The 27,421-nt window shown below is 45.2% G+C and overlaps 1 protein-coding gene across 3 annotated transcripts in view; it reads right to left on the reverse strand.

The window, feature by feature from the left end:
* Window positions 1-27,421, reverse strand: part of TASP1 (taspase 1) — a 78,571-nt gene that overhangs the window by 14,115 nt on the left and 37,035 nt on the right. For all 3 annotated transcript variants that reach the window (XM_056856512.1, XM_056856511.1, XM_056856510.1), the window contains exons 9-10: window positions 24,691-24,769; window positions 9,424-9,534 (exon numbers count right to left, since the gene is read on the reverse strand). In XM_056856512.1, coding sequence (XP_056712490.1) covers window positions 9,424-9,534; window positions 24,691-24,769 — 190 coding nt within the window. The remainder of the gene's footprint in view (window positions 1-9,423; window positions 9,535-24,690; window positions 24,770-27,421) is intronic.

Here is a 27,421-nt window from a genome sequence, read left to right on the forward strand (position 1 = left end):
GCTCCAACTACTGAGTCTTGCTCTCATGCAAACCTTATTGAAGTCCAACAAGACTTCTATAGGGGCAACGCTAGACAGAAGGAACTTGGTCTACGTCCCTGAGAACGTAGTCAACGATCATCTTCAACCTTCTTCAAGTACTTGAAGGGCTGTCAATGCTGATTTCTCCACACCTATTACTCCTCTGCATGTCACTCTTGATCTAAACATGCCTGCTAATGTCATTTACCTGCTATGGACATTTACATGCTATTGCCATTGGGTGTCTGAATTCACTCTTCTCTACTTAAGGCTAGATGGACTCACATTCTCGCTGTATCTGAAGAAGTGAGCTGTGGCTCATGAAAAGCTCATACCCTGCCAGAATTTTTGTTAGACTTCAAGGTGCTACTGGACTCCTGCTCTTTTCTACTGCTATATGAAATACTCTAGGTTTTTGAAAGGTTCAGATTCAGTAAGAAAATTCCTGGGTCTCAATTTCCCCTTGCTTACTCCCAGGAAACTATGCTCAAGCCCGCAATCATTGTGACACAAACACCCAAGTGGAGACATGAATGTGCTGTGTATGTGCATTTAAGCGTTGCTGATTTTCCTACACAGGAGAGACAACAGAAAAACCACTGTACGTGAACAGGCCCTAATTCTTACTAAGTTATATATTCAGATATTCATCCAGTATTAATTGTGAAAATAGAATGAAGCATAACCATGAAATGAGGAGAAATTCAAGGCAAAAAAAAAAAAGGATACCATGTAAAAAAATTAACAGCAGTTCAAGAGTACTTGACACTCCATTTTTCAATTTCTCTCAGTTTTTACTAGCGGTATTTTGAGACTTTGAAGTCTGAAACATAAATATTTTTAATACATCTGTAAATTGTCAAGTGCAGATGAACCGGTTCATAAATTACTCAAAGATATACCCAGACAGTGTAAACAATGCAATCCTGAACAGAGTTACACCCTGCTAAGTCCATAGCCTTAGAAGGGTGTAACTCTGTTTAGGACTGCACTAACTCACATTTTTTGTGTGGCTATCTGCACCATACCCAGACTAATGTTTTAAGTGTGAGCGCTGCCATCCTAGAGAAGTCAAGCAACAGGAGTGACCCAGCGTGGCGAGGTGGTTATGAGTGGCTGACTCTAATCTGGAGAACCGGGTTCAATTCCCCACTCCTCCACATGAAGAAGAAGAGTTGGTTTTTATATGCCGACTTTCTCTACCACTTAAGGAAGAATCAAACTGGCTTACAATTACCTTCCCTTTCCCTCCCCACAACAGACACCCTGTGAGGTAGGTGGGGCTGAGAGAGTGTGACTAGCCCAAGGTCACCCAGCTGACTTCGTGTGGAGGAGTGGGGAAACCAACCCGGTTCACCGGATTAGCGATGAGAATATGACTCACTGGCTCAAGCAAGCTTCTGTGGCACAGTGGGGGATTCAAACCCGGGTCCCCCAGATCCTAGCGCAGCACTCAAACTACTACCCCATGGTGGCTCTCATAATAAGGAGGAAGTTAAAAGCTTGTAAACTTTGGTCAATTTTAATAACAGTGAAGGAAAACCAATTGTGTTGATTCTCAACTTGCTTGCGTTTCTGATGTCAACAGTTCAAAAACACAACACCTGTAGACAATGAGACTTGGTGCCAGGGTTCTCGCAATGTACGTTGGAGCCAGCGTGGTGTAGTGGTTAAGAGCGGTGGTTGGGAGCGATGGACTCTGATCTGGAGAACTGGGTTTGATTCCCCACTCTTCCACATGAGCGGCGGAGGCTAATCTGGTGAACTGGGTTGGTTTCCCCACTCCTCCACAAGGCCAGCTGGGTGGCCTTGGGCTAGTCACAGGTCTCTCAGCCCCACCTACCTCACAGGGGGTCTGTTGTGGGGAGGGGAAGGGATGGTGATTGTAAGCCGGTTTGATTCTTCCTTAAGTGGTAGAAAAAGTCGGCATATAAAAAAACCAACTCTTCTTCTTATGAGGGAGCCACTGTTCTTCCATTCTTTGAAGCCCCACCAGGAAATATGGCAGCTCCATCTACCAGGGAAGGCCAGTTACAGCCCCAACAGAGAAAGGCAAAACCCGTTTTCAATCTGTGATGAAGGGGAGGGTGTCTGTTGATTGAAAAACACTCCAAAGCCCAATGGGTGCACACAAGCCCTTCACGGAGTCTCATGTTGCTCACTGGATTCTGGCCCAAATACTTCAGGCTGGCCAAGGCCTGATTAAAGGTTTTTGGCAAAAGGCCAACTTTGAACCTAGAGGGAAGTAATCAGTGGAATTTCTCAGGGAACAGTCTTGGGGGCTTATTTCATTCACTGTTTTATTAAGAGTACAGGAGAAGGAAGAAAGAGCAGGTTGATGAAATCTGTGAAAAAACCAAGGATACTTAAAAAAACAAAACACAGAAAAGCACTGGAAAATTATGGCAGAATCAACTGCATTACTTCATAAATGTAAGTGCTATAAGAAGGTATTCCATTCCTATCAAAATGTGGGTTTCAGGACCAACAAACATATTTTAAAATCAAGCTACAAACAAGCAAAGAAGAAAAATCTTATGATACTAGTTGGTCCCATAAATTACAATGTGATACAACTTCAAAAAGGCATGTATGTTAATTATTGGGTATACAATTCTTTGACAAATAATTTTGAGCAAAGATAGGAAAGAATTCACACACATGCAAAGCACTAGTGAAGATACCTCTTGAACCTGAATTCTGTTTTTTTTTTAGAACTTTCCAGAAACTAAGCTTATTCCACAGAACTCAATTCATCTTGGATACAGGGTCTATCAACATTAAACTATGGATGAATAGTAATTTGAGTCAAGGAAGTAGCCACCTGTCTAGGGTGGCCAAGCTCCCCCATGCCCCCAGCTCCCATTTCCTGCTGATGCTCAGAGTGGTGATGGGAAAAAATAAACAAAAAAATGGCTGTCAGCCTGATGGTGTGACATCACTTTCAGGGAAAACCCTGACGTACTATCATGACATCACCGACAGTGCCCCCCCCCCCATGTTCCCATCTGCTGCTGGCTGCCAGGCAACCCTACTCCTATCCCAACAAGCTACTTCCAAAACTTGGGGAGGGTTTTAGCAATGGGAGACTAAAGTTCAAAGAAAACTTGAAAAATCCCATTGGCTTGTTGAACTCCTGGAGGAACTATCTGAATTTCAGGCCAAATTTAAAAGATTAACAGAACAAGTAAACCAGATAAACTTTTAGTTTATCCTGAAGAGGTTCAATATAATTAATTACAAATATGAAACAAAAATAGTGAACACTCATATTTTTATTATATGTATCAGTGGATGTGCGCATTAAATTGCTACCAATTCACTGCACTATTTGATTCACTTATGGACAGCTAAGAAACACATCAAGATAAACAGGGGCGGATTCAGGCCAGATGTTTCCATGGATTTCCACTGATGGAATGTGATGTTTCTGCCCCCCCTTCGCTTCAGTGACAGTCCAAAATCCCCCCAAAAATCCTGTTCTTGGAGGACAGGGTACCTCCAAGAACAAGATTTGGGAGGAGATCATTATGAGCAGAAATCTTTGTGCCTGTGGAAACGTTATTCAGGATCCAACCAACACTTCAGGGCTTCTTTTCTCTTTCTCTCTCTCTCTCACACTGGTCAGGTAATAAAAGATTAAGTTATCTGCTTTGAAGTTCCCATACTTTTACAAAATACATCCATAAATCAACCTCCTTTACTATTAATAAACCAAACAGTTACAAGCTCGATTATTTTTCTTCATGATAAACTTAAAAACCATGGAAGACTTCTCATACGAAAGTGTTAGTGCTAAAATTCTTCTCTCTGATTGCCCACTTTCACATAAAGGGCAAGTCTGAAATAATACGGTCCCCAAGGAAAAAACATGTAAGAAAACTAAGATGGATCAATAATTTAATTTCCATTAATCGAACTGTATAAACAAATGCTTTATTTAAAGAAGAAAACTTGCTGGCCAAGTGTTATCTACCATCACACATAACAGAAGTATCCACACAAGAAGTCTTTATGCAACAGAAGTATCCAGTAGAACAATGCACTGTTTTGATGGCGTACGCTCACGGCAGACAGACGATCCTGCCAATATTTCTTCACTGCCAATTATATAGTTAAGTTTATTAATCAGATTCTGAGCTTTAAAAAAAAGAGAGATTTTAAACCCAGTGAGCTGGGATTTGTCCAAAGGCTTTGGCTTCTTCATGTGCATGGCAACACACAGGAGAAGACAGCAAACTAGTCTGGTTGTACGTTTCGAGATCTACTTGCCAGTATATGGAGCGGGGGGGGGGGGGGGTTGACAGGGCCTCTACTCAAAGAGGGGGGTTTGGCAGGGTCTCTACTCGAATGGAGGGGGGTTGGCAGGGCCTCTTCTCGAAGGCTTTTTATTTCCATATTAATGATGGGAATGCATGTGCAAGTGGATTCTAGGTCACAACTGAAAACAAAGTGTACTTTTTTGCTGTACTTTTATGGGACTCTAAAATTCCATAATCAAAAGGCTTCAAACAGGCTAATGAGTTTCGTGGAGAAAATGAGGAAAGAATTTCCATCCTGTTTTTTTTTTTTTTAAACATTAAATTCACTCTTCCCTTCCTGCCCATGATAACGTTGGGAAAGGATGCCTGGTTCTACATATATTTTTCAATATATCCACAGGTCTATATTTGGAATTTTTAAAAAGCTGTTTTGTACTCGCGTGTACTCTGAATGCATGCTGAAGAAATGGAAGCGTTTTCTGGCAAAAATTAAAATTAAAAAATAATAATTCCAGGGGTCCTTCCTTGCTAGCTATTGTTCTCCAAGTGTCTTCTGCAGTAATTGGAAACACTCCTTTTCCTTATCCTGGTTCCTATTTCCTCCTTTGTACTTTATCCAGGCAAGAGATGAACAGAGGTGGTTTGCCATTGCCTGCCTCTGCATAGCAACCCTGGACTTCTCTGGTGGTCTCTCATCCAAGAACTAACCAGGGCTGACCCTGCTTAGCTTTCGAGATTTGATGAGATCAGGCTAGCCTGGGCCATCCAAGTCAGAGCAGAGGTGGGTTTGCAATTGCCTGCCTCTGCATAGGAGTCCTGGTCTTCCTTGATGGTCTCCCATCCAAATATTAACTAGGACTAACCCTGCTTTGCTTCTATCTGACAAGAGGATGCCAGCCACGTCAGAGTTATAGTTTCTCTAGCAAGAGCTAATTCCTACCCCCAGAATTCCACCATCAGGTGCAAAGATCTATTTTGCTGGGTCTTCTCAACAAATCCTTGACAAACTTTAGGGATAACTGTGTGACAGGCGTCTCCAAGCCAAGGCAAGTGCAGGCAGCGGCCATCAGAAAAGAAATTAATTTGTAAAGACACTGAGTTAATGTGAGGTGATTCGAAGAGAAGACGTCCCCTGCTGCTGAACTCTACAGCAGTTGAAGAAAGGCCAAGTTGGAAAGTTATTGCCCCAACTGCTGGCTCACAACCCAAAGAAGAAACGCACCAACAAGGAGGCTGGAGTATGAACATTCTGTGTTCCCGTCAGAGATCTAGAACATGCCACACTTTGATGTATGCGTGTATGTTCCGAAACGCAAAACTGCAAGATGCCAACTGAACAGCCTACTCCGTGTGAACCCATCTCTGTGGTTCGCAGGTTTAAGAGTACTTTACACAAAACTCTTAAGCACAACAAATCTTTCCATTGTTTGCTTCCCAGATTTGCCTGCCTGCATAACAGGATAAACATTTACTGTGAAGTCTGCCTTCCATAAACTTGGCTAAATTTGAAAGGAAGAGATGACTTCTAAAACCCAAGGTTCTGTATGGAAGGTGCCTGTGTTTACAGAGAGCTGTTCGCACTCCCCATTGGCCTGTTGTGTGTATTGTCCTAAACTTTCGTTAAGCCCTCTGCACTTTGCAAATGCTTTGTGATTCATGTATTCTACTGTTCTAAAAAAGAAAAAAGAAATGTGGAAAAGCACATCTGCCAGTAGTTCTGTTCATCACCTGTTCTTTAAAATGACTGCAAATGTCCAAGCGAGGCATTCTGAGCTGTTCCCAAGTCTCAGTGGAAACTTGGAAATCTATAAAATAGAAGCAAGAATCTAATGGCAAACATCAAATTCAGCTGCTCTGGAGGTGAAGCTAACATAAAAAAAAGCCCTGCTGGATCTGACCAAGGCCCATCAAGTCCAGCAGTCTGTTCACACAGTGGCCAACCAGGGGCCTCTTGGAAGCCACAAACAAGACAACTGCAGCAGCATTCTCCTGCCTGTGTTCCACAGCACCTAGTATAATAGGCATGCTCCTCTGATCCTGGAGAGAATAGGGATGCATCATGACTAGTATCCATTTTAACTAGGAGCCATGGATAGCCCTTTCCTCCAAGAACCTGTCCACTCCCGTCTTCAAGCCTTCCAAGTTGGCAGCCATCACCACATCCTGGGGCAGGGAGTTCCACAATTTAACTATGTGCTGTGTGAAGAAATACTTCCTTTTGTCTGTTTTGAATATCTCACTCTCCAGCTTCAGCAGATGGCCCCACGTTCTAGTATTACGAGAGAGGGAGAAAAGCTTCTCCCTGTCCACTCTCTCCACACCATGCATAAACGTTTTCAGTTTGGATGATCCTGGTCGGTTCTTTCTTGCCAAGCTATTATTTCTGGAAAGATCCAGTGTGACGAGTTTTAACGTGACCACAAAGCACACTACTTTTTATGAAAAAGATCAAGAGAACAAGCCATACTGTCACCAGCAGGCAATTAACCTGGTTTATCCACAGTTTTTTCATGAAAGAGGGAAAAACCTGCATCATACATTACAGCTCAAGCAAACTTTCGTATCACTTAAAATCAACAGCAGGAAAGTCCCTAAGAAAAGAGCTATTCAGCACATGCCCAGTCTTTTTGCATAACCCTCTTAGGTGTATTTTTGCAAAGAAAAAAAAAGTCAGCAGATTCCGAGAAACGGCAGCTTTTTTACCAAACCCCATGTGTGGATTTCAGGCTTCTTCGGGTCTGATGGCGTGCTTCCAATAGTACTAATATTGAACCACACTGTCCCCAAATAGATTCCCTTTCAGTTCTGGGAGTGAATCGCAGCAGTTCCCACTCAGTAAGGTATCACCGCAAAAGTTACACATTAATGCTATTATTTACAGCCCTTTTAAAATCCTTGAAGACAGTCTTATAAAGGGGGGAAACATATCAAGGATGTAGTTATATTACTATCCAAGTCTTAATCTACTTTAAAGAGCAATTTTTCCATCCCTCTCACATTCGTGTTGACGACTGACTGTACAGTCCTATGCAGAGTTGCTCCAGTCTAAGGCCATTGAAATCAGTGGGTGCAGACTGGAGTAAATCTGCATAGGATTGCACTGTCAGTGAATGAAGGCAAAAAGACTAGTTACTGGAGATGTTGCAGACTTGACGGCCTTCAGGAGGTGCCCACGCCACAAAACAAACCTAATTCCTTTAATCTCAAGTTAAATACAGCTTTGCAGAAAGCAGGAGAGCCTTTCAAAATCAAAATGAAACACATCAAAGCAAGATATTTCTGATCCAAACATTTAACCATTCTAGTTATAGTTCTGTTATGTGTCCGTGTGCCTTACTTTTTCTCTAGTGAAAAGAAGCTGTCTGACCAAACCCCATTTGGTCACTCTTGAATGGTCCTTCTCTGCATGGAAAACAGTAAGCAAACTTTCAACTGAGAAATGTTTTCCCATGAAAACAGTTTGAGGGTAGCCATGTTGGTCTGCAGTAGAACACAGAATCATAGAATCGTAAAGTTGGAAGGGGCCACTAGGGTCATCTAGTCCAACCCCCTTCACCATGCAGGAATTTCACAACTACACCCAGTTACCCCCTACACGCCCAGATGATGGCCAAGATGCCCTTCCTCTCATCATCTGCCTAAAATCATAGAATCAGCATTGCTGACAGATGGCCATCTAGCCTCTGCTTAAATACCTCCAGGGGAGCTCACCACCTCCCAAGGAAGCCTGTTCCACTGAGGAGCAGCTAGATTCCAGTCCAGAAGCAGAAAGCCACAAGGTTTTGGGGGGCACGAGCTTTTGAGAGTCAAAGCTCCCTTTGTCAAATGCCACAAAGGTTATCTGACAAAGGAAGTTATGCCTATTGAATGCTCATACCCTTGTTGGTCTCCAAGGTGTTACTGGACTCAAATCTAGCTCACAGAATCACAGAGTTGGAAGGGGCCACACATATCATCTAATTATTCTACCGCGGACCAACACGCCGACCCTTGGAAATTCTCTTCAACCAAATAAGTTATATTGTTGAAACGCATATGTTAAGAGAAATGTCTAGATGGGGAAGGGGTCAGAATTCTGGTGCAAGAAGAGAAAACTGCTCAGAACTGTACCACTGCTCAGTTCTGTTTGAAAGGGAATCTATTAACCTTATCAGGATAGCAAAATATTTAGTCACCTTCTACTAGGCTCCTTTGTGGATATGATGTACCAACTACCAGCCACACTAGGGGTCCCCCAAGTCTGGAGCCTGTGGCCACCTTTGGAATTCTGACACAGGGTGGTGGGCACAGCCACAAAATGGCCACCACAGGAGGTGGAGCCAAGCACAAAATGGCTGCCACAGGAGGCGGCACCGACCACAGGATGTCACAGAGCGAAGTTAGGCATCTCCAACAGTAACTCTTCAACACTTCAGGCAGAAGCTCAGCTGAACAGCATGCTTTTTAATCTGCACAGCCATTCAGCTATCCAGGAGCTAAGGGCCACACCCACTTTCTAAAAACACTTGGCGGGCACCACAAAAGGTTATGCCGGGTGCCACACTGGGGACCCTTAGGTTGTGTGTGTCAAACTCAATTGTTATGAGGGCAGGATATGACATAAATGCCACTTGACATAAATGCCTCGCCAGCCCAGATCAAGAGTGTATGTGGGGGGGGGGCTTCCTCGGCTGGCTAGCGGGCAGGATAAGAGCTCTCAAGGGGCCTGCGGGCCTTATGCTTGACACCCCTTGGATACATGTTGTCAAGACCATGCCAACATTTGGCTCTGTGGAGGTGCTTGCTCTGTAGATGCATAGGAAAAACAGACCCACGCCTGCCCCCATATAATACACAAAGTCAAATCTTTTCCATTATTGGCAAATAACGTGCAGGTCATGAGCTTTAGAGTTATGACATGACCACATGCATGCTCTAACCATGTGCACCACAAGCAAGACTGGAGAGTTCCAAGACGAGGGCAGCTTGGGAAGCAGACTGCTTCCGTGTTGGTAAGATTGAGGGGAAGACAGAGCTAGGAGAGAAGGAGATAACCTCCCCCTTGTATTTCTTTCCTTTTTGGCCGCCCTTCCATCCATTTCCTTCTCCCAGACACAGTCGTGGGAGCACTGTGAGATCTGCAGAGAACGTGCGTACTTACTAATAAACTTGTTTTGCATAGTTTCAAGCAGAGCCTGGTGGGCATCTTCGTTTTGCAAAGCGCATGAACATTCTCTGGCCAGCAACGTCCGCACAAGGTGCTCCCCACAACCTAGAAAAACACAAGAATGAGCAAGAACAGTGAACCAAGGTGCGTGCCACCAAAAATCAGTACCACGAAACAGCATATTTGGAAAACTGTGACAGTACTTTTCTCTCCCTGCAAAGATTTCAGTGAGTTAGACATAAGTACAAGGCAAAAAAGGAGGGGAAAATAAAGAAAAGGAAGACATCTCCACCTTATATATTTTAACCGTTAACAGTTTTAGTGCATTAGCTCAAAGCCATAACACCCTTTATTACCTTTGAATTCCAGGATACATACAGAACACGATGGCTGTTATTTGAAGATATTAAGTGGCGTTCACTTGCAAGGACTAGAATGCCAACACAGTAAGGTTGCTGCAAGACAGGGGAATCTCAGGGACAGCATGGGATGAGATGTTGAGCTCTGCATTGGGAGAGGAGGACTGGCAAAACACACACACACACACTCACATATATACACACACAACAGCACAAATGGAAGTGGCCTTTCATTCACAGAAAAAACTTCTAGATCTGTGCTGAAGTCTCCAACAAGCCTCCCTTTGCATATTTTGTGAGTTTTCTTGTGTGCCTGATCCTTTAAAAAAAAAAAAAACAGTAGCTGTACTGTGCCCCAGTGAAGGTCTACTCCCAAGCTCACTTGACAACCGTTTCTGAAAGTTAATGCTACCTAGCCAAACTCCCAGAAATTTAGCCAATTGTAAGATCTGGGAATTCAGCGCTCAACACCCACCAGCTGTGATACACGCAGAAGAAGAAGAGTTGGGTTTTATATGCCAACTTCTCTACCTTTTAAGGAGTCTCAACACAGCTTACAATCACCTTCCCTTCCTCTTCCCACAACAGACACCTTGTGAGGTAGGTACGGCTGAGAGAGCTCTGAGAGTTGTCTTGTTTGTGGGCTTCCTAGAGGCACCTGGTTGGCCACTGTGTGAACAGACTGCTGGCCTTGATGAACCTTGGTCTGATCCAGCAGGGCTTTTCTTAGGTTCTTAGAACTGTGACTAGCCCAAGGTCACCCAGCTGGCTTCAGGTGTAGGAATGGGGAAACCAACTCGCTCCACCAGATTAGAGTCCACTGCTCTTAACTGCTATACCACAACAGTGTTTGTTGGCACTCTTGGGGAATAAAGAACGCAGCTGGGCCCAGGAGACACACCCTCTGACGGCGCCAGCAACGGGTTAGTGTTGGTTGGTTAATTTTTTTCTCTTTTAATTTTGAAAACATTCCAGCCATAAATAAAAACTGCACACTATAAATACATGTTGACAGATGAGAGCGCAGTAATAGAAATTACAAGACAAAGCTTCAAGCACTGGAAGGGTTCCCACTGAGATGGTAAACCTGTGTGTGGGCTGGACTCTTTTTGACACCGGGCTCCCCCCAAAAGTAATTCCATACACATATAAAACTAGGTATCAAGAAAATAAAATTCTAGCCTAGTCTTTTTTCTGTCGCCAAATTTTCCATGGACGGAAAGTGTCACATGGAGAAATATTCAGCTCAATGGACACCAAGCAAAATGATCAGGGGACTAGAGCCACCTGCCCTATGAGGAGCGGTTGAAACACTTAGGGCTGTTTAGCTGGGAAAGAGGGTGGTTAAGGGGAGACATGATTGAGGTCCATAAAATTATGCATGGTATGGAGAGAGTAGACAGGGAGCTTTTCTCCCTCTCTCATAAAACCCAAACGTGGGGTCACCTGCTGAAGCTGACAGGTGAGAGATTCAAAACAGATAAAAGAAGTATTTCTTCACACAACACATAGTTGAATTGTGGAACTCCCTGCCCCAGGATGTGGTGATGGCTGCCAACTTGGAAGGTTTGAAAAGGGGAGTGGACATGTCCATGGAGGAGAGGGCTATCCAGTCCAGCAGTCTGCTCACACAGTGGCCAACCAGGAGCCTCTAGGAAGCCCACAAGCAAGACGACTGCAGCAGCATCCTGCCTGTGTTTCACAGTACCCAATACAATGGGCATGCTCCTTTGATATTGTAGGTCAGCACTGTCTACTCAGACTGGCAGCAGCTCTCCAGGATTTCAGGTGGGGTTTTTCCACATCACCTACTGTCCAGTCCTTTTTAACTGGAGACACTGGGGATAAAACCTGGGACCTTCTGCATGCCAAACAGATGCTCTTCCACTGAGCCCCAGGGGGACGTCAGTGGACCTTTGGGAACAGCATGAGCTGCCTGTGAGGAGTCTGCAGGAGGAGCAAAGAATTGGTGGAAATCTTGCATGTGCAGAAAAACCACTTCAGATCCAAGCCTAAGTCTTCTACACAGAGCTTTCTACACCCCTGAGGAGGACAAATCGGTACAATTGTCCCGATACATAAGAATAAATTTATATTCTACATCCCGCTGACTCTGCAATTCAATCTGGAAACATGAATTCATTTCTTAAAACAACACTAGTTTTACTACTAGACTTTTCTTGGAAACAGAAGGCTTCTGTCAGCATGGGGCTCCGAGGTTTAAATCATTACCATTTCAGCAGTAATTCTTATATTTCATCATCCCAGACCCTGTCCCCAAGACCAAGTGCATACCGTGCATGCTGTCAAAAAAAGTCTTTGTTCTATACTGTGCCTTCCCGGTACCCCCAGAAGTACTGGAGAAAGAGGTTTCTGCTCTTCTGTTACAGTCAAACATCGCATGTTCTTCCGATATCTGTAGTGCTCGGTTCTTGTTAACAACTTTTGAATTGCCACCTTTAACTTCCAGCAATCATTTGCTACACTAAGCCTTTGAAAGAGAACCATTGTTCCATCATCTGCCCATGTTCATTTGGCTTAGTTTCTCATAAAAATCTTGAGTACTATTTACCACTTTCCTTCTTTTGTAAAGGAAATAACCTTTACAAAGACATGCGGGTAGGTCATAAAGGATAAGACAGCTGCTCCTTTATTTTCTCCTGATGATCACCCTTATCAGCTATGTTGAAGTATGTGCCCTTTTCAGTGGGACAAATTTTTGTGTGGCATCAGGCTCTACCATGGAGGGGTGGCATGGTATACCCCAATCTTGTCAGATCTCAGAAGCTAAGAGGGTCAGTACTTGGATTCGAGATCACCAAGGAAGACTCTGCAAAGGAAGGCAATGGCAAACCACCTCTGCTTCTCACTTGCGAAGAAGGAGGAGGAGGAGGAGAGTTGTTTTTTTACGCCAACTTTCTCTACCACTTAAGGAAGAATCAAACTGGCTTACAATCACCTTCCCTGCCCCTCCCCACAACAGACACCCTGTGAGGTAGGTGGGGCTGAGAGAGCCTGAAGAGAACTGTGATTAGCTCAAAGTCACCGAGCTGGCTTCATGTGGAGGAGTGGAGAAACCAACCCCAGTTCACCAGATTAGCGTCTGACGCTCTTAATCACTACACCACACTGGCTCTCAAAAGCCCTTTGAAAGCCCCTGGCTGGGGTCGCCAGTAAGTTAGTAATTCAATGGGGGACCACCAAGGAAGACTCTGAAGACGGAGGCAATGGCCCAACCACCTCTGCTTCTCACTGGCCTTGAAAGCCCCTTGCTGGGGCCACCCTAAGTCAGTTGCAACCTGACAGCCCTTGTGTATCAAGGTCTGGCCACCCAGTCCAGGAAATATGAAGCACTGAGGTGACAGGAAACGGAGGCTGGGCGGGTGGGCAAAAGACCAGCTGCCCCCTCAGTTTCCACTGTGCCATTAAAAAATGAGCACTTTGCAAAAAGTGTCTCTAAACAGACTGGTTTCTGGGTAGCACCAATGACTACAAGCAGCCTTTGAGGTTTCAAAACTTCGCAGCAGCTAAAACCATAAACTGAAGGAGGGCCAGGTGACCACAGCACACCTTGGGGGATCCTATCTATGCTGCAGCCCCAGAGTTCAACCTTACTCTTACCCGGTGGCTACATAAAACCAGACTGATTTCAAGTTGAAAATACATAGACATTAAGGTGCTTTCAGGTTGTCTCCACATCTGCTGGTGATTCATCCACATTCTCCGACATCACCTGGAGGCTGCTCGTATTAATGAAGCAATGCACAAAATTCCAGGTTTGCTTCGTAAATTAAGTCGCATGCAGACAGCTCCTGAGGGTCAACAGATCCTGAGGGTCACCATGAGGTGCCTCAGAGGGGTCTGCATGCAAAATTCTGTCAGTGTATGTCCCTGTGGTTGGACTAGGATCTGGGAGACCCAGGTTCAAACCCCCACTCGTGCCATGGAAGCTGGTCGGGTGAGAGGTAGGTGAGGCTGAGAGGTTGTGACTGGCCCAAGGTCACCCAGCCTCATAGTACACAAGTACCCAGTCGTCAGGTGCTGAAGCAGATTAGGTCAGACCGGGGAGCCGTGTCTGGAGTCCAACCAGTGTTCAGGAAGCCATAAGGTCACAGTGGAGTAACACATTCACAGGCCGCAGCACACCCACAGAAAAAGCTAAGGTTACGCCAAAGGTCAGGATCCACAGAGGGGAAAACCCAGGCTAGGCAAAGGCCCAGTGGAGGCCAGCCGAGAGATCCCCCCCAAGCAACCCAAGACCGAGGCAAAGCATGAAGGCCAAAGAGGTCAGGGGCCAAGAACTGGCCAGAGTTGGCTTGGTCTTTTCCTTAAAGATGAGCCAACTCTGGCCTGGAGAGGGCAGCTGCAGGTCAGTCCTTGCTGTTCCCTTCAGTCAGTTGTTCCCTGAGGCTATCACTGGCTCCCCTCCGGCAGGTTTTATTTCTTCTGCAGGCCACCTAGAGAACCATCCCGAGGAGCCTGAGACAACATCTCCCCCCTCCAAGCAGGCAGTTGCTGGACTGGCACACTGGCAAAGGTCTTCCACATTATTTACTACCTGGTCTTCAAAAAAACCCTTTTTATTATTTTGATAGAACACACAGAACACCCATACATCATGCACGCCTCATACAAAATCAGTACTCCATAACCACAACTACAACATGATCCTCATCGAATACCCAGTAGAGCGGCTGATACAATCTATATCAACTGATACTAATCTTTAAATCTGCGTAAACTTCTAAATCTTTAGCTAAGCAAAAAAATATAAGCATTTATTCTCTATCCTGCTACCTGATCTTTTTAAACTGGAGATGCTAAGGATTGAACCTGGGACCTTCTGCATGCCAAGCCGATGCTCTACCACTCAGCCACGGCCTGTCTCCTTCAGCCGCTACTGATGGCGTAACGAGTAATTTCCAAAGCTGGGCACCACATTCACGGGAACAGTGTATGTCACGCCATCCTAAAAACATACAAATCTTCTTTTCTTTTATGCCTGGACAGCTTTGAGAGGGTGCCCACAATTCTTTTGCCAACAGATCTCGCATTTCACAAGCGTATAATGAGTGCTGTCCTCAGCAGACTTACGCCCTTCTAAGTCTGCTGACTTCAATGGATTCAGAAGGGCAAAACTCTGTTGTGGATTGCCCTGCAAAGCATGCAGGCTTCAAGCATTCCTGCTTACACCACCAGCCTGCACAAACTTTATTAGTATAAGTATCATTTCTCATTTGAGCGGGTCACAAAACCCAGGAAGTACACACCACAATCTTCCCTGCGCAAAAGAACTTTACAAGCAGATCTCTGAAGATTAAAAGTAACCACAACAAGAGCCATAAAGAAAAAAAAGTCATCACAGGAAAAACTGAAATCATATTATTTAAGCCCTGCATCTTCAAGTCATCTATCAATAGCGGCATTAGCAAAGGACCGCTGTAAACCAAGGGGCTTCAGAACGGCGTGTCAAAGAAATTGTTTTCTGCTTCTTTTGATGGGCGTTTCCTTTCAAGTCAGGAAATTAGAAGCAGGTGTATCAGAGGGCATCCACATTCATACTTCCCACTGGGGGGAAAAAAGAAGAAGAAAAAAAGCCACGCGTTTTCAATTTTCAAACATGAAAGTGACTCCTAGCGAACGGCGGATAAATGAAAAATCCAGCCCTGTCTCTGCGAGCCATATGCAAAAGCCTCCAAAGGAGAAAGTCAAGCCTCACGCTAAGCCTTACAAGCTATTGCTGGAGAGCGGGGGCCGCGAGGCCGCGCCTCAAGAATCTACGAACAAAGATGGGAATTTTCATGCAGACATTAGAAACGTCGGGGGGAATGAAGCAAGTTACCAAATGTAGAATACTAAGGGGGGTGGGGAGAGACCCTTTTCTCTTCTCCCATGTATTTCAAAAATCTGTTCTGCCACCACAAAGCCTTTGAACAGGCATTTTTTTATGCTTGGCATTTTAAAATCACGTTAACATGCAGAGCTGTCCGATGTTTTTAAAGAAGGGCAGTAAGAAGTTTGAAGGAGCTGAGTATGTTTAGCCTGAAGAGGAGAAGACTGAGGGGTGATATGATAACCATCTTCAAGTACTTGAAGGGCTGTCATACAGAGGAGGGTGCCGAGTTGTTTCTGCTGCCCCAGAAGGTCGGACCAGAACCAATGGGTTGAAATTAAATTAAAAACGGTTTCCGTCTAGACATTAAGAAGAATTTTCTAACAGTTAGAGCAGTTCCTCAGTGGAACGGGCTTCCTCGGGAGGTGGTAAGCTCTCCTTCCCTGGAGGTTTTTAAGACGAGGTTAGATGGCCATCTGTCAGCAATGCTGATTCTGTGACCTTAGGCAGATCATGAGAGGGAGGGCATCTTGGCCATCTTCTGGGCATGGAGTAGGGGTCACTGGGTGTGTGTGTGGGGGAGGTAGTTGTGAGTGCCCTGCATTGTGCAGCGGGTTGGACTAGATGACCTTGGCAGTCCCTTCCAACTTTGTTATTCTATGATAAATATGCCTGCAATCTCGGCATTCTGTAGAGCAAGGGTCAGCCACCTTTTCTAAGAGCAAAACTATGTCAAAATTCACAGCAATAGAGAGCCACTAAAAGACGGCTCGTGCGCACCACTGAAATTATACAACTTAACATTACTGGTAACTGACAATGCTGTTTAATCATCCATAAAGTGTCTTGACCTCAAGTACTGGTTGTTGAAAGTCCTTTACGAGAAAGTAGAACAAGTGAGGCCTTGCACTAAGTAACAAATATACACAGGAGCAGCCTGCACACCTGCTTTAGTGCACCAAGACAGATCTGCACACAATTCGCACTCGGATTACTGGTGACTCATCACCTGCATTGTTCCCCTTTCTGTAAAACATTTCTTCCACCCCATACAACCCTTGGCCTTCCACTCCCTTCACATGCTAGTTATTCTAGAGCCCTACCTACCCCTCCAATACACCTTACCCATATTTACTCAAAAGGAAAATGAAGCTAAATCTAAGACTGCCCCATTAAAAAAAGATTATGTACACACAAAAATTATTATCGGACATAACTGTAACTTGTATACAAATGTAAAGTGACCCCTCTTTTTTTTGATGGCACAGCTGTAAAAAAAAAGAGTATTGTATTTGACTAATGGATTTTTAAATTATTGCAATTGCCCACATTGTTTCAGCATGTCCACAAAATAATATTGCACGAAATAAGTATATCACTCCCTGGATAAAACAGCTAAAGACGCTTTCTGAGAAGCGGATACTGCGTTATCTCCTGTCAAATAGATCGGGCAATTGCGTGAGAGATGTGGCAACTTTTCTCTTTACAGTGTCAAGGAAAAATTAAATTTCATTTCCCCTTTTGACAGTGTAAAGTGGTTGATAGATAGCCAGTGGCTGTTAAATCTAGGGAAAGGACTATTATCATTATTTAGATTTTGTTTCTGTTACATCTGATCGGTTCTTTGGTGGGGTCCTGACTGATTTCCCCCTGACTCACTGTGGCTCCAGAGTGTGATTGATGTGCGCCAACTGGTTTTAATGGGCCTTATTGGTTTTATTGTTAAATTTCATTGGTATTCGTCTGTATTGTAGTAGAAGAGTTGCTTTTTATTTTCCGACTTTCTCTACCACTTAAGGGAGACTCAAACCGGCTTACAATCACCTTCCCTTCCCCTCCCCACAACAGACACCCTGTGAAGTAGGTGAGGCTGAGAGAGCTGTGACTAGCCCAAGGTCACCCAGCTGGCTTCGTGTGTAGGGGTGGGGAAACCTGATTAGCCTCCGCCACTCAGGTGGAGGGGTGGAAAATCAAACCCGGTTCTCCAGCTCAATTGCTCCAAACCACTGCTTTTAACCAATACACCACTGAATTTTATGCTTTGGTGTTGGAATTTTTTTCCAATGTCTGTCAGCCACTCTGAGCCCGGCTTTGGCCGGGCAGAGAGCAGGGTAAAAATCTAATAAAATAACAACAACAAAACTAAGCAAAAAGGGGCCAGGTCGCCCTTCCGCAGGGAACTGAACAGCTGAAGCAGCAATAATGACAGAGGAGCGATGCAGCTATGGGTGAAGGTCAACAAGCCCAGTTCTGCGGGTGTGCCATTCTCAGTCAGCCTGGTCTCTCACCCCCAGCTGCAGAACAGACCGAGGGCAGAGCGCCGGATCTCTCCCCAACCCCCATCCAACAGCCAAGCTATGGCCTCCGTTCCAAAGCCCATCTGCAATACGTACAGATTCCAGCTGGATTGCTTTTGGACACATCAGGCAAGGGGCAGATCTTCTCACCTCAGAGAGCCAGCGTGGTGTAGTGGTTAAGAGAGCTGGTTTGGAGCGGTGGAGTCTGATCTGGAGAACTGGGTTTGATTCCCCACTCCTCCACAGGAGCGGCGGGTGCTAATCTGGTGAACCAGATTTGTTTCCCAACTCCTCCACATGAAGCCAGCTGGGTGACCTTGGGCTAGTTACAGCTCTCTCAGCCTCACCTACCTCACAGGTTGTCTGTTGTAGGGAGGGGAAAGTGATTGTAAGCAGGTTTGATTCTCCCTTAAGTGGTAGAGAAATTCGGCATATCAAAACCAACTCTTCTTCTTCTCTTCTTCTTCAGTTGGTCAGAAAATTGTGTGGAAACGGAAATCTTGTGTTGACCTCAGCCTCCTGCCCTAAAGACTACCACAGACTGGGCTGATCTGGTCTTTATGCACTCTTCTCTGCCACCCTGCTGCTTCCACTCATTCCTCCCAGAAAAAACGATGGTAACAATCCAACCAAGCACTTTGCCCATTGGGTTTGTGAGGAGTCGCAGTTCAGGTTGCTTCGCAGGGGCAGCTGTACAACACTAGGTGCGGCGGTTTCTAATTTTTAAAAGAAAATCCACAAGGAGGAGGAAGAAGAGGAGGAGAAAAGGGGTTGGTTTTTATATGCCAACTTTCTCTACCACTTAAGGAAGAATCAAACTGGCTTACAATCACCTTCCCTGCCCCTCTCCATAACAGACACCCTGTGAGGTAGGTGGGGCTGAGAGAGCTCTAAGAGAGCTGTGACTAGCCCAAAGTCACCCAGCTGGCTTCATGTGTAGGAGTGGGGAAACCAACCCGGTTCTCCAGAATAGTGTCCGCAGCTCATGTAGAGGAGTGGGGAATCAAACCCGGTTCACCAGATTAGCGTCCGCCACTCCAAACCACTGCTCTTAACCACTACACCATGCTGGTTAGATTTATATCCCACCCTCTATCCCAGCTGAAGTGGGCTCAGGGTGGATCACAATACATATGCCACAATAACAGCATTCAATTTTACAAATGTTAATTAAAACCAGTAATCCCCAATTAAAATTGCTTATAATAAAATCAAGACAAAGCAGAAACAGATGTCACTAGATGTCACAGGGTCTTGGCCAAGGGAAAAGGGCATCCAGGCCCCCTCCCCAATTTAGATGGTAAAATAAGGAGGGGGGGAGAGAAATGGGAGGCCAGTTCTGATGGAAAACCCATTGCTGCCCTCAACCATAGGCCAGGCATCTTGGAAACTAAGTAGGGTCAGATATGGCTAGCATTTGGATGGGAGACCTCCAAGGAATACCAGGGTCGTGATGGGAAGCAGGCAATGGCGAACCACCTTTGAACATCTTTTCTTTTGAAAACCCTGCGGGGTTGCCATAAGTCAGCTGTGACTTGACGGCACTTCCCACCACCAAGGACCAGAGCACAATATCCGGATACTAGACCTCCCAAAGCCAAAGCACAACAATACGCAACAGCAAAAAACCCAATTATGCTCTGTATCCTTATTACAGCAAGTGGCAAAAATTAGAAACTCATATTTGACCAGCATCAGGACCTGATTGTTAGAAAATCTGGACAGCCCTTCAGTGATGAAAATAGCTAAAAGCAAAACACTGTTCAGAACCACACATCCCACATCAATTCCTACCCAAGCCCTTTAAACTCACAGTAAATCAATCAAGACGATGAAAAGTCACTAGGGATCTTACGCCTACTTCTTGCAAACAGTTCCCAAACAATATAGGGAAACCAGCACCCAAATTTTTAAAATTGCTACCACTTCATGAAAGAGAAATGTCAAATCGCTCAAGAAAGTTTCAATCCAACGCTCCTCCTCCAAGTACAACACCACGAACATGCTCAGATGAGAACAACTGCCCTGTGAGGAGCAGTTGAAATGCCTAGGGCAGTTTAGCTTGGAAAGAAGGTGGTTAAGGGGAGACATGATAGAGGTCTATAAAATTATGCATGGTGTGGAGAGAGTGGACAGAGAGAAGCTTTTCTCCCTCTCTTGGAATACCAGAACACGGGGTCATCTGCTGAAGCTGGAGGGTGAGAGATTCAAAACAGACAAAAGGAAGTATTTCTTCACATAACACAGTTAAATTGTGGAACTCCTTGCTCCAGGATGTGGTGATGGCTGCCAACTTGGAACGCTTTAAGAGGGGAGTGGACATGTTCATGGAGGAGAGGGCTATCCATGGCTACTAGTCAAAATGGCTACTAGTCATGCTGCACACCTATTCTCTCTAGTATCAGAGGAGCATGCCTATTATTTTGGGTGCGGTGGAACACAGGCAGGATGGTGCTGCGGTACTCGTCTTGTTTGTGGCTTCCTGAAGGCACCTTGTTGGCCACTGTGTGAACAGACTCCTGGACTTGATGGCCCTTGGTCTGATACAGCAGGGCCTTTCTTATGTTCTTAAGGAGGCATCTGGTTCACCCAAGAGGCATCGCAACTGTCCTTTTCAGGAGAGGAACTGAACAGCCTCCCTTAGAGCTTGGCCTCTTCCCCCTTCCCAGCACTGCCAGAAGTGAGGGGCCCAACCCTGCGGCTGCTTCTCCTCTCCAGTCACAACAGCAGACTCCTCTTGTAGTTGTAGTCCAAGACAGGGGTCAATTGAAGGAACAGCAAGGGAGTCAAGTTGAATTTTCTCCAGCTGTCCTTGCCCCAAGGAGCACCGAATCAGATGATGACGGCAAGATGACCACCTAGGTCTCTTTTCAAATCAATATGCTATACTGCTATAAACTTATTGACATGGTGTAGTGGTTGAGAGTGGCAGACTCTAATTTGAAGAACCACATTTGATTCCCCCCTCCTCCACATGAGCCACCAACTCTAAACTGGAAAACTGGGTTTCATTTCCCACTCCTCTGCATGAGCAGCAGAGGCTAATAATCTGGAGAACCGGGTTGGTTTCCCCACTCCTCCACATGAAGCCTGCTGGGTGACCTTGGGCCAGTCACAGTTCTCCCAGAAATCTCTCAGCCCCACCTACCTTACAAGGTGCCTATTGTGGGGAAGGGAAGACGATTAGTAAGCCGCTCTGAGACTCTTTAAAGGTAGAGAAAAGCGGGGTATAAAAACCAACGCTTCTTCCACTTCCTACTTCATGAATATCTCTACCTTCATCCACAATGAGGACCCAAAGCAGCTTACGTCCATTTTATTCTCACAAGAGTCCTGTCAAGTAGGTTAGGCTGAACATGTCTGTCTGGCCCAAGGGCATCCAACAAGCTTCCAAGGCAGAGCAGGGATTTGAACCCGAGTCTCTCCCAGATGTTAGCCCAACACTCAAGCCACTACAGCACGCTGGATTGAATTTTTATCAGCAGAATGTTGACTTTGGTGGGTCTCTACAAATTTAACCAAACCAAGAATCTGTCGAGATAGCGAAAAATGATTCTAGTGATGCACATGACCTCAATGAGGCAATTTCTAGTGAGGCAAGACTAGTCCTCATAGGGTTAAAAAATGATTTCGCAGCTATCTGCGCCTGAGCATTTCAGGAGTTTAAAATGATTTCTCTGCTACGATCTCAGGAAATGCTTGCAAATAAGCTGTCGTTGTCAGCTTAAGTCAGAGGTGGCCAGACAAATTTCTATAACCCATGATAAATGGTCAGTTGCTGTAGCATAGTTATCATATGTAAACTAGGCAATCACACACTTTGTATTCTTGTCTTACTTGGAAAGGAAAAATAAAAAGGAACCATCTGCCAAATTTACAAGTTTCATCCAGATTAAATGCAGTTAAAATTAAATTTAAAGCCTGTTCTACAAAGGCTTGTTGCACCACCACAGAAATATTTAAAGCTGCTGGTTATTGAACCCAGACTTCATAATTAAGCTGCTAGGATTCAAGCCCTTCATATGGATTAGCGAGTGAGGAAACAGGAAGACCTCATCCACTATTTTTAAAGCTGGACTCCTAAATTCCAAACTTTTTAAAAAAGTTCCTCTAAGATTTTTCACTTTTCTTCAAGTCAATAACAAATCATTCATAAATTATCACAACTTTATTGCTTTATGCAAACAAACTGCTAGAGTCCAAAACAACAGGCAATATATTTTTGTTGGATAAGTGGGGTTTATTGGTTTTGAAAGTACTCCATCATATTTAATTCCAAATAAATATGTGCATTGAAAAACTTGATGTTCTTATTTAAATCAGTGCTACAGTCCTGTAACAACACAATTTACTTCTCTAAAACATTCTGATAAATGAGTCTGAAAAAATGTATTGATAATAAATTGTGCAATAAGACATGTAAGACTGGAACAAACTGATTTGCTTTTCATATTCCAAAAACGAGGCCTATAATAATCAGCTACAATAATCTCATTTTGGAGTAAGGATAGCAACAGCAGAGATTTACCTTGCTAATAATTATTTTAAATCCTGTCATATTAGTGGCAAAGTAGAAACAGTATGGAACTGCAGTGGCTTCATATACTGAAGGATAAGGACATGTTGTAGAACAGAAGTAAAGGACTACTCTAGAAATACTCTAACTGGCAGAGTCACATACAAGAAAATTTAGGCTTGGCCTAAACATGCAGCAGAATGAAATAACCAAAATCACTTTAGCACTCTAACCTGTAGGTAAGGTATCACATTTTTAAATGTTCCCCTACGCTAAAAATTCCTGAAAACAGAAAAACAGACCTGCTGGGGTTGTCAACCTCCAGGTGGGGTCTGGAGATCTCCTTGAATTACTACTGATGTCCAGACAGACTTCAATTGTGTGTAAAGTGCTGTCAAGTCGCAGCCGACTTATGGCGACCCCTTTTGGGGTTTTCAAGGCAAGAGACTAACAGAGGTGGTTTGCCAGTGCCTTCCTCTGCACAAAATGGCTGGTTTGGAGGGTGGACTCTATGGCATTATACCCTGCTGAGGTCCCTCCACTCTCCAAATCCCGCTCTCCCCAGGCTCCACCCCTCAAATCTCTAGGAATTCTCCAACCTTGGTCAGCAGGCAAAGGGCTGGGCTAGAACCCTTTTCCTGGATGCATTCTGATTCTAGCTGCAGGGCTTCTTATGCGGAGGAGCATTCAAAAAGAGTATTTCCTTCCTAATTCTACTACCTCCTACCACCAATGTACAATCTACAAAAATCAGACTTCTACAAACCAGATTCTGCAATCTGTATCTATGGTGTGCATTAGGCATATTTATTAATAAACTTCATAGAATCATGAAATCATAGAGTTAGAAGGGAACACCAGGGTCATCTAGTCCAACCCCCTTGCACAATGCAGGACACTCACAACTACCTCGCCCCAACACCCCCAGTGACCCCCACTCCATGCCCAGAAGATGGCCAAGATGCCCTCCTTCTCATGATCTGTCTAAGCTCTTAGAATCAGCATTGCTGACAGATGGCCATCTAGCCTCTGCTTAAAAACCTCCAGGGAAGGAGAGCTCACCACCTCCAGAGGAAGCCTGTTCCACTGAGGAACGGCTCTCACTGTCAGAAAGTTCTTCCTAATGTCTAGACGGAAACTCTTTTGATTTAATTTCAACCCGTTGGTTCTGGTCCGACCTTCTGGGGCAACAGAAAACAACTCGGCACCCTCCTCTATATAGCAGCCCCATTGAATAGACCCAAGTAGGATTTTGAGCAGACTGACTCACAACTGCTCTCTGCACTGCTTTTACAAGAGGTCCGATTCTGCACAAGGATTGCATTCACATGGAGCAGGGGAGCACAGACGGCTTTATGCACATCACACAAATGCATTTCTGCCTTTTCTGTGCAAAACTGTCAAGCAGACTAAAACAATTATGTAGGCTCATTAGCCCATGGAATATATCTCCCAACACTCATCTATTGATGTCAAAACAGTAATTACGGCTAGCAGTGAAATAATTACGAATGGAGTTGTTGCCATACAACCTACCCACTACCCGAATTATTGCTTGTTGTTTATTGGTTTAGAATATTTCTATGCCGTGTCTTCGGAGTTCTGCTTGAGGTGGCTTTACAATTAAAAACCACAGCCATTAAAAACACAATTATTTTGCTTTGTTTTTTTCCTGAAGTACTATGTGCAGTTCTGGAGGCCTCACTTCAAAAAGGACGTGGACAGAATGGAGTGGAGGAGAGCGACGAGGATGATCAGGGACCTGGAGACCGAGCCCTACAAGGAAAGGCTGAGGGAGTTGGGAATGTTCAATCTGGGGATGAGGAGGTTGAGGGGGGACATGATTTCTCTCTTTAAGTATATGAAGGGCTGTCACTTAGAGGAGGGCAGGGAGCTGTTCCTGTTGGCAGCAGAGGATAGGACCCACAATAATGGGTTTAAATTATGGGCAGTCCTTCCCAAATGCTGGGACTGGCAGTCTTTAAGCAGCGGCTAGACGAACCCTTGTCAGTGATGCTCTAGGCTGATCCTGCATTAAGCAGGGGGTTGGACTAGATGGCCTGTGTGGCCCCTTCCAACTCTATGATTCTATGAGTATAATATACTTCAACATAAGAGGGTTTCCTCATAGGAATCACAGGCAGGGCTATTTCAAGCTGAAATTAAGGACTTCTTACATGTTTATGTACATCAACAACATACTTTACACCACCATATATAAATTATAGCTCAAATATTTATAAGAATAGCAAATACCTGAGGTACTCACAGCTGTAGAATAAGGATTCTGAATTCCCGTATTTTCAGCCCAGCAACCACATCCATAAAGAGCTGCCTGTCCCCCACAAAAAAAAATTCAAAAAAACCCAGAATTATTTAGTCATGCATTTCAAGCAAACACATTTACTACAAGCAAGCTAACATTGTTTAAGAAAAAAATTATTGCAGTAGAGTTCTGTACACTTGTCATACCCGACATCCCAAAGCCCCAATGACAACACTTCTGAAAATACTGGGGGCGCTTTCACACACACCGAATCGGCTTACAATCACCTTCGCTTCCCCACAACAGACACCCTGTGAGGTAGGTGAGGCTGCGAGAGCTGTTACTAACCCAAGGTCACCCAGCTGGCTTCATGTGTAGGAGTGGGGAAACAAATCCAGTTCACCAGATTAGCCTTCACCACTCATGTGGAGGAGTGAGGAATCAAATCCGGTTCTCCAGATCAGACTCCACCACTCCAAACCACTGCTCTTAACCACTGCACCACACTGTCTGTCTGTGTGAAACAGCAAAATCCACTTGCAAACTATCGCTAAAGTGCATTGAAAGTGGACTGAAAGTGCATTATTCGGCACGTATGAACGCACCCACGGTGAATAATTTGACGAAATTTCCTGTTTTCTTTGCCTGCAAAAAAACCCCCAAACCCTTAACTCTTAACATAAAAGCATCATGTCTTTACGCTGTCAGCATGTTGACACAGCGGGGCTTGCCTTGCGCAGACTGAGCAGGCCTCAGCTGAGCGTCAACCTGGTGACACTCATCAGGGCGAATGGGCCATCGTGGCCCCTAGGACCTCTCCTGGTGGGTTGGTAGCCTGCTCCCCACCTCCAGGCCTCAGGAACGGGCTACCAACCCACCAGGAGAGGTCCTAGGGGCCATGATGGCCCATTCGCCCGGATGCATGCCCAAGGCTTTAGAATGACAGGTGAAAACCAAGAAATCGTCTGGTAAGAGTTAGTATATTTCAGGACAGGAGATCATGGAATACATTTTAGATAAACTTCTGTGTAGGTCTGTGGATGTTTCCAGCTAACAGTCTGATTAAATTAGTAGATACTGTGAAAGTTCGTATTCCACAACTCATATTCCAGTTTGGGCTTCGTATGATGCTTGTGCTACAGGAACAATGGTTTTGAACATAGTTGAACACAGTTGAATATGGCGGGAGGAAAGGTATTGGCTGGATATTGGGGGGGGTGTCAGGCTGCTATCTCGGTTTCGTTATTGCCTCTGTCTCTGTGCTGTATTGTCTGCCCCCCAAGGTCGCATACCTAGGCCTGGGAACTCAGCTCCTGGGAAACTGTATTCATGCGTGTAATCTCCCGCCTTTCCTGCCTTATAATATCTCCCAGCTAGTGAGCCTCTCATAGCTGTCATTTTATTCGTTTGCACTGTATGCCTATTTGATCAGTAAAAGCCATCTGTTTGGACTCTATATGACTTTGTGGTGATTTCTGGTTCTGTGGGCCAAGGGCTGACATTATGACAGCTATCCCTCATCTTCACCGTTCTCCTAGCCAGGCTGGAGCCCAGGGGGGTTCGCCTGCCACTTGGATGGGAGCTGTGCAGCTCTCCAGGTGATCTACTACCCTGGAGCCCTTCTCAGAGGACCCTACTCTGTTACAAGACTTAATCGCTGAACTTTTCCGGACGACCCGAGAGGTTTGCCGCTTGAGGGGACTGGTACAGGCGCAGTGGCAATCTCTTACAGGACGTCTCTGGATGTTAACATCGGAGGATACTGATGCTCGTTTAGATCTTCAGGACTTGGATCAATTACTGGACGATGCCCGATTGGCGACTGAGGATTTACAAATATTAACTGGACTTTTGGATAATCTTATTTCTCGACAAACTCTTTCTACCATGGCGGGAGCCCCGCCGGAGGGTTTTTCCCTGATCCCGGATGCGGCCAGCTGCCAGGCTGAGGCCAAGCGAGTCGCTATTAGCACCGCTCTTCTCCTTGTGGAATGTACAAAGGACACCCCGGTAGCCACCTTGGCTCAAGTTTTGACCCCGACGTTTGGAGCCGAGGCATCCGCACTGGCGGTTCGAGTACAACCTCTGCTGGGCGGGGAACCTGACCCCATACTCTTGCTCCTCGAGACAGAACTTTTGCCGCGCATTACGGCAGAGACTGCCCCAGTACCACCGGCTCTACCCGCTGTATACCGGGACTTTGAAGATGTCTTCGACCTTAGGGAATGTGATGCCTTACCCCCCCACCGGGCCTCAGACTGTGCGATTGAAGTAGTAAAGGACTGCACATTAACCAAAAGTAAGATTTACCCTATGAGCGCTTCCGAGCGCACTGTCCTCCGGGACTTTTTGGACAAAAACCTCGCCAGAGGGTTCATTCGCCCTTCGAATGCCCCAAACTCGGCCCCCGCGTTTTTCGTCCGGAAAAAAGAGGGCGACCTTCGCCTGTGCATTGACTTCAGAAAGCTCAATGCGGTTACCCAGACCAACGCCTATCCTATCCCATTAATATCGGATATTTTGGGACAATTACAGGAAGGCCGTGTGTTCTCTAAATTAGACTTGGTGGAAGCCTACTACCGAGTCCGTATCCGCGAAGGAGATGAACGCCTCACTGCCTTCTCTAGCTGTTTCGGAATGTATGAATTCCTTGTAATGCCATTCGGATTAAAAGGGGCCCCGGGGGTCTTCATGCAACTCATCAATGAAATCCTACATGAC

Source organism: Euleptes europaea, chromosome 10 (genome assembly GCF_029931775.1).
Source record: "Euleptes europaea isolate rEulEur1 chromosome 10, rEulEur1.hap1, whole genome shotgun sequence".
NCBI classification, from domain to species: domain Eukaryota; kingdom Metazoa; phylum Chordata; class Lepidosauria; order Squamata; family Sphaerodactylidae; genus Euleptes; species Euleptes europaea.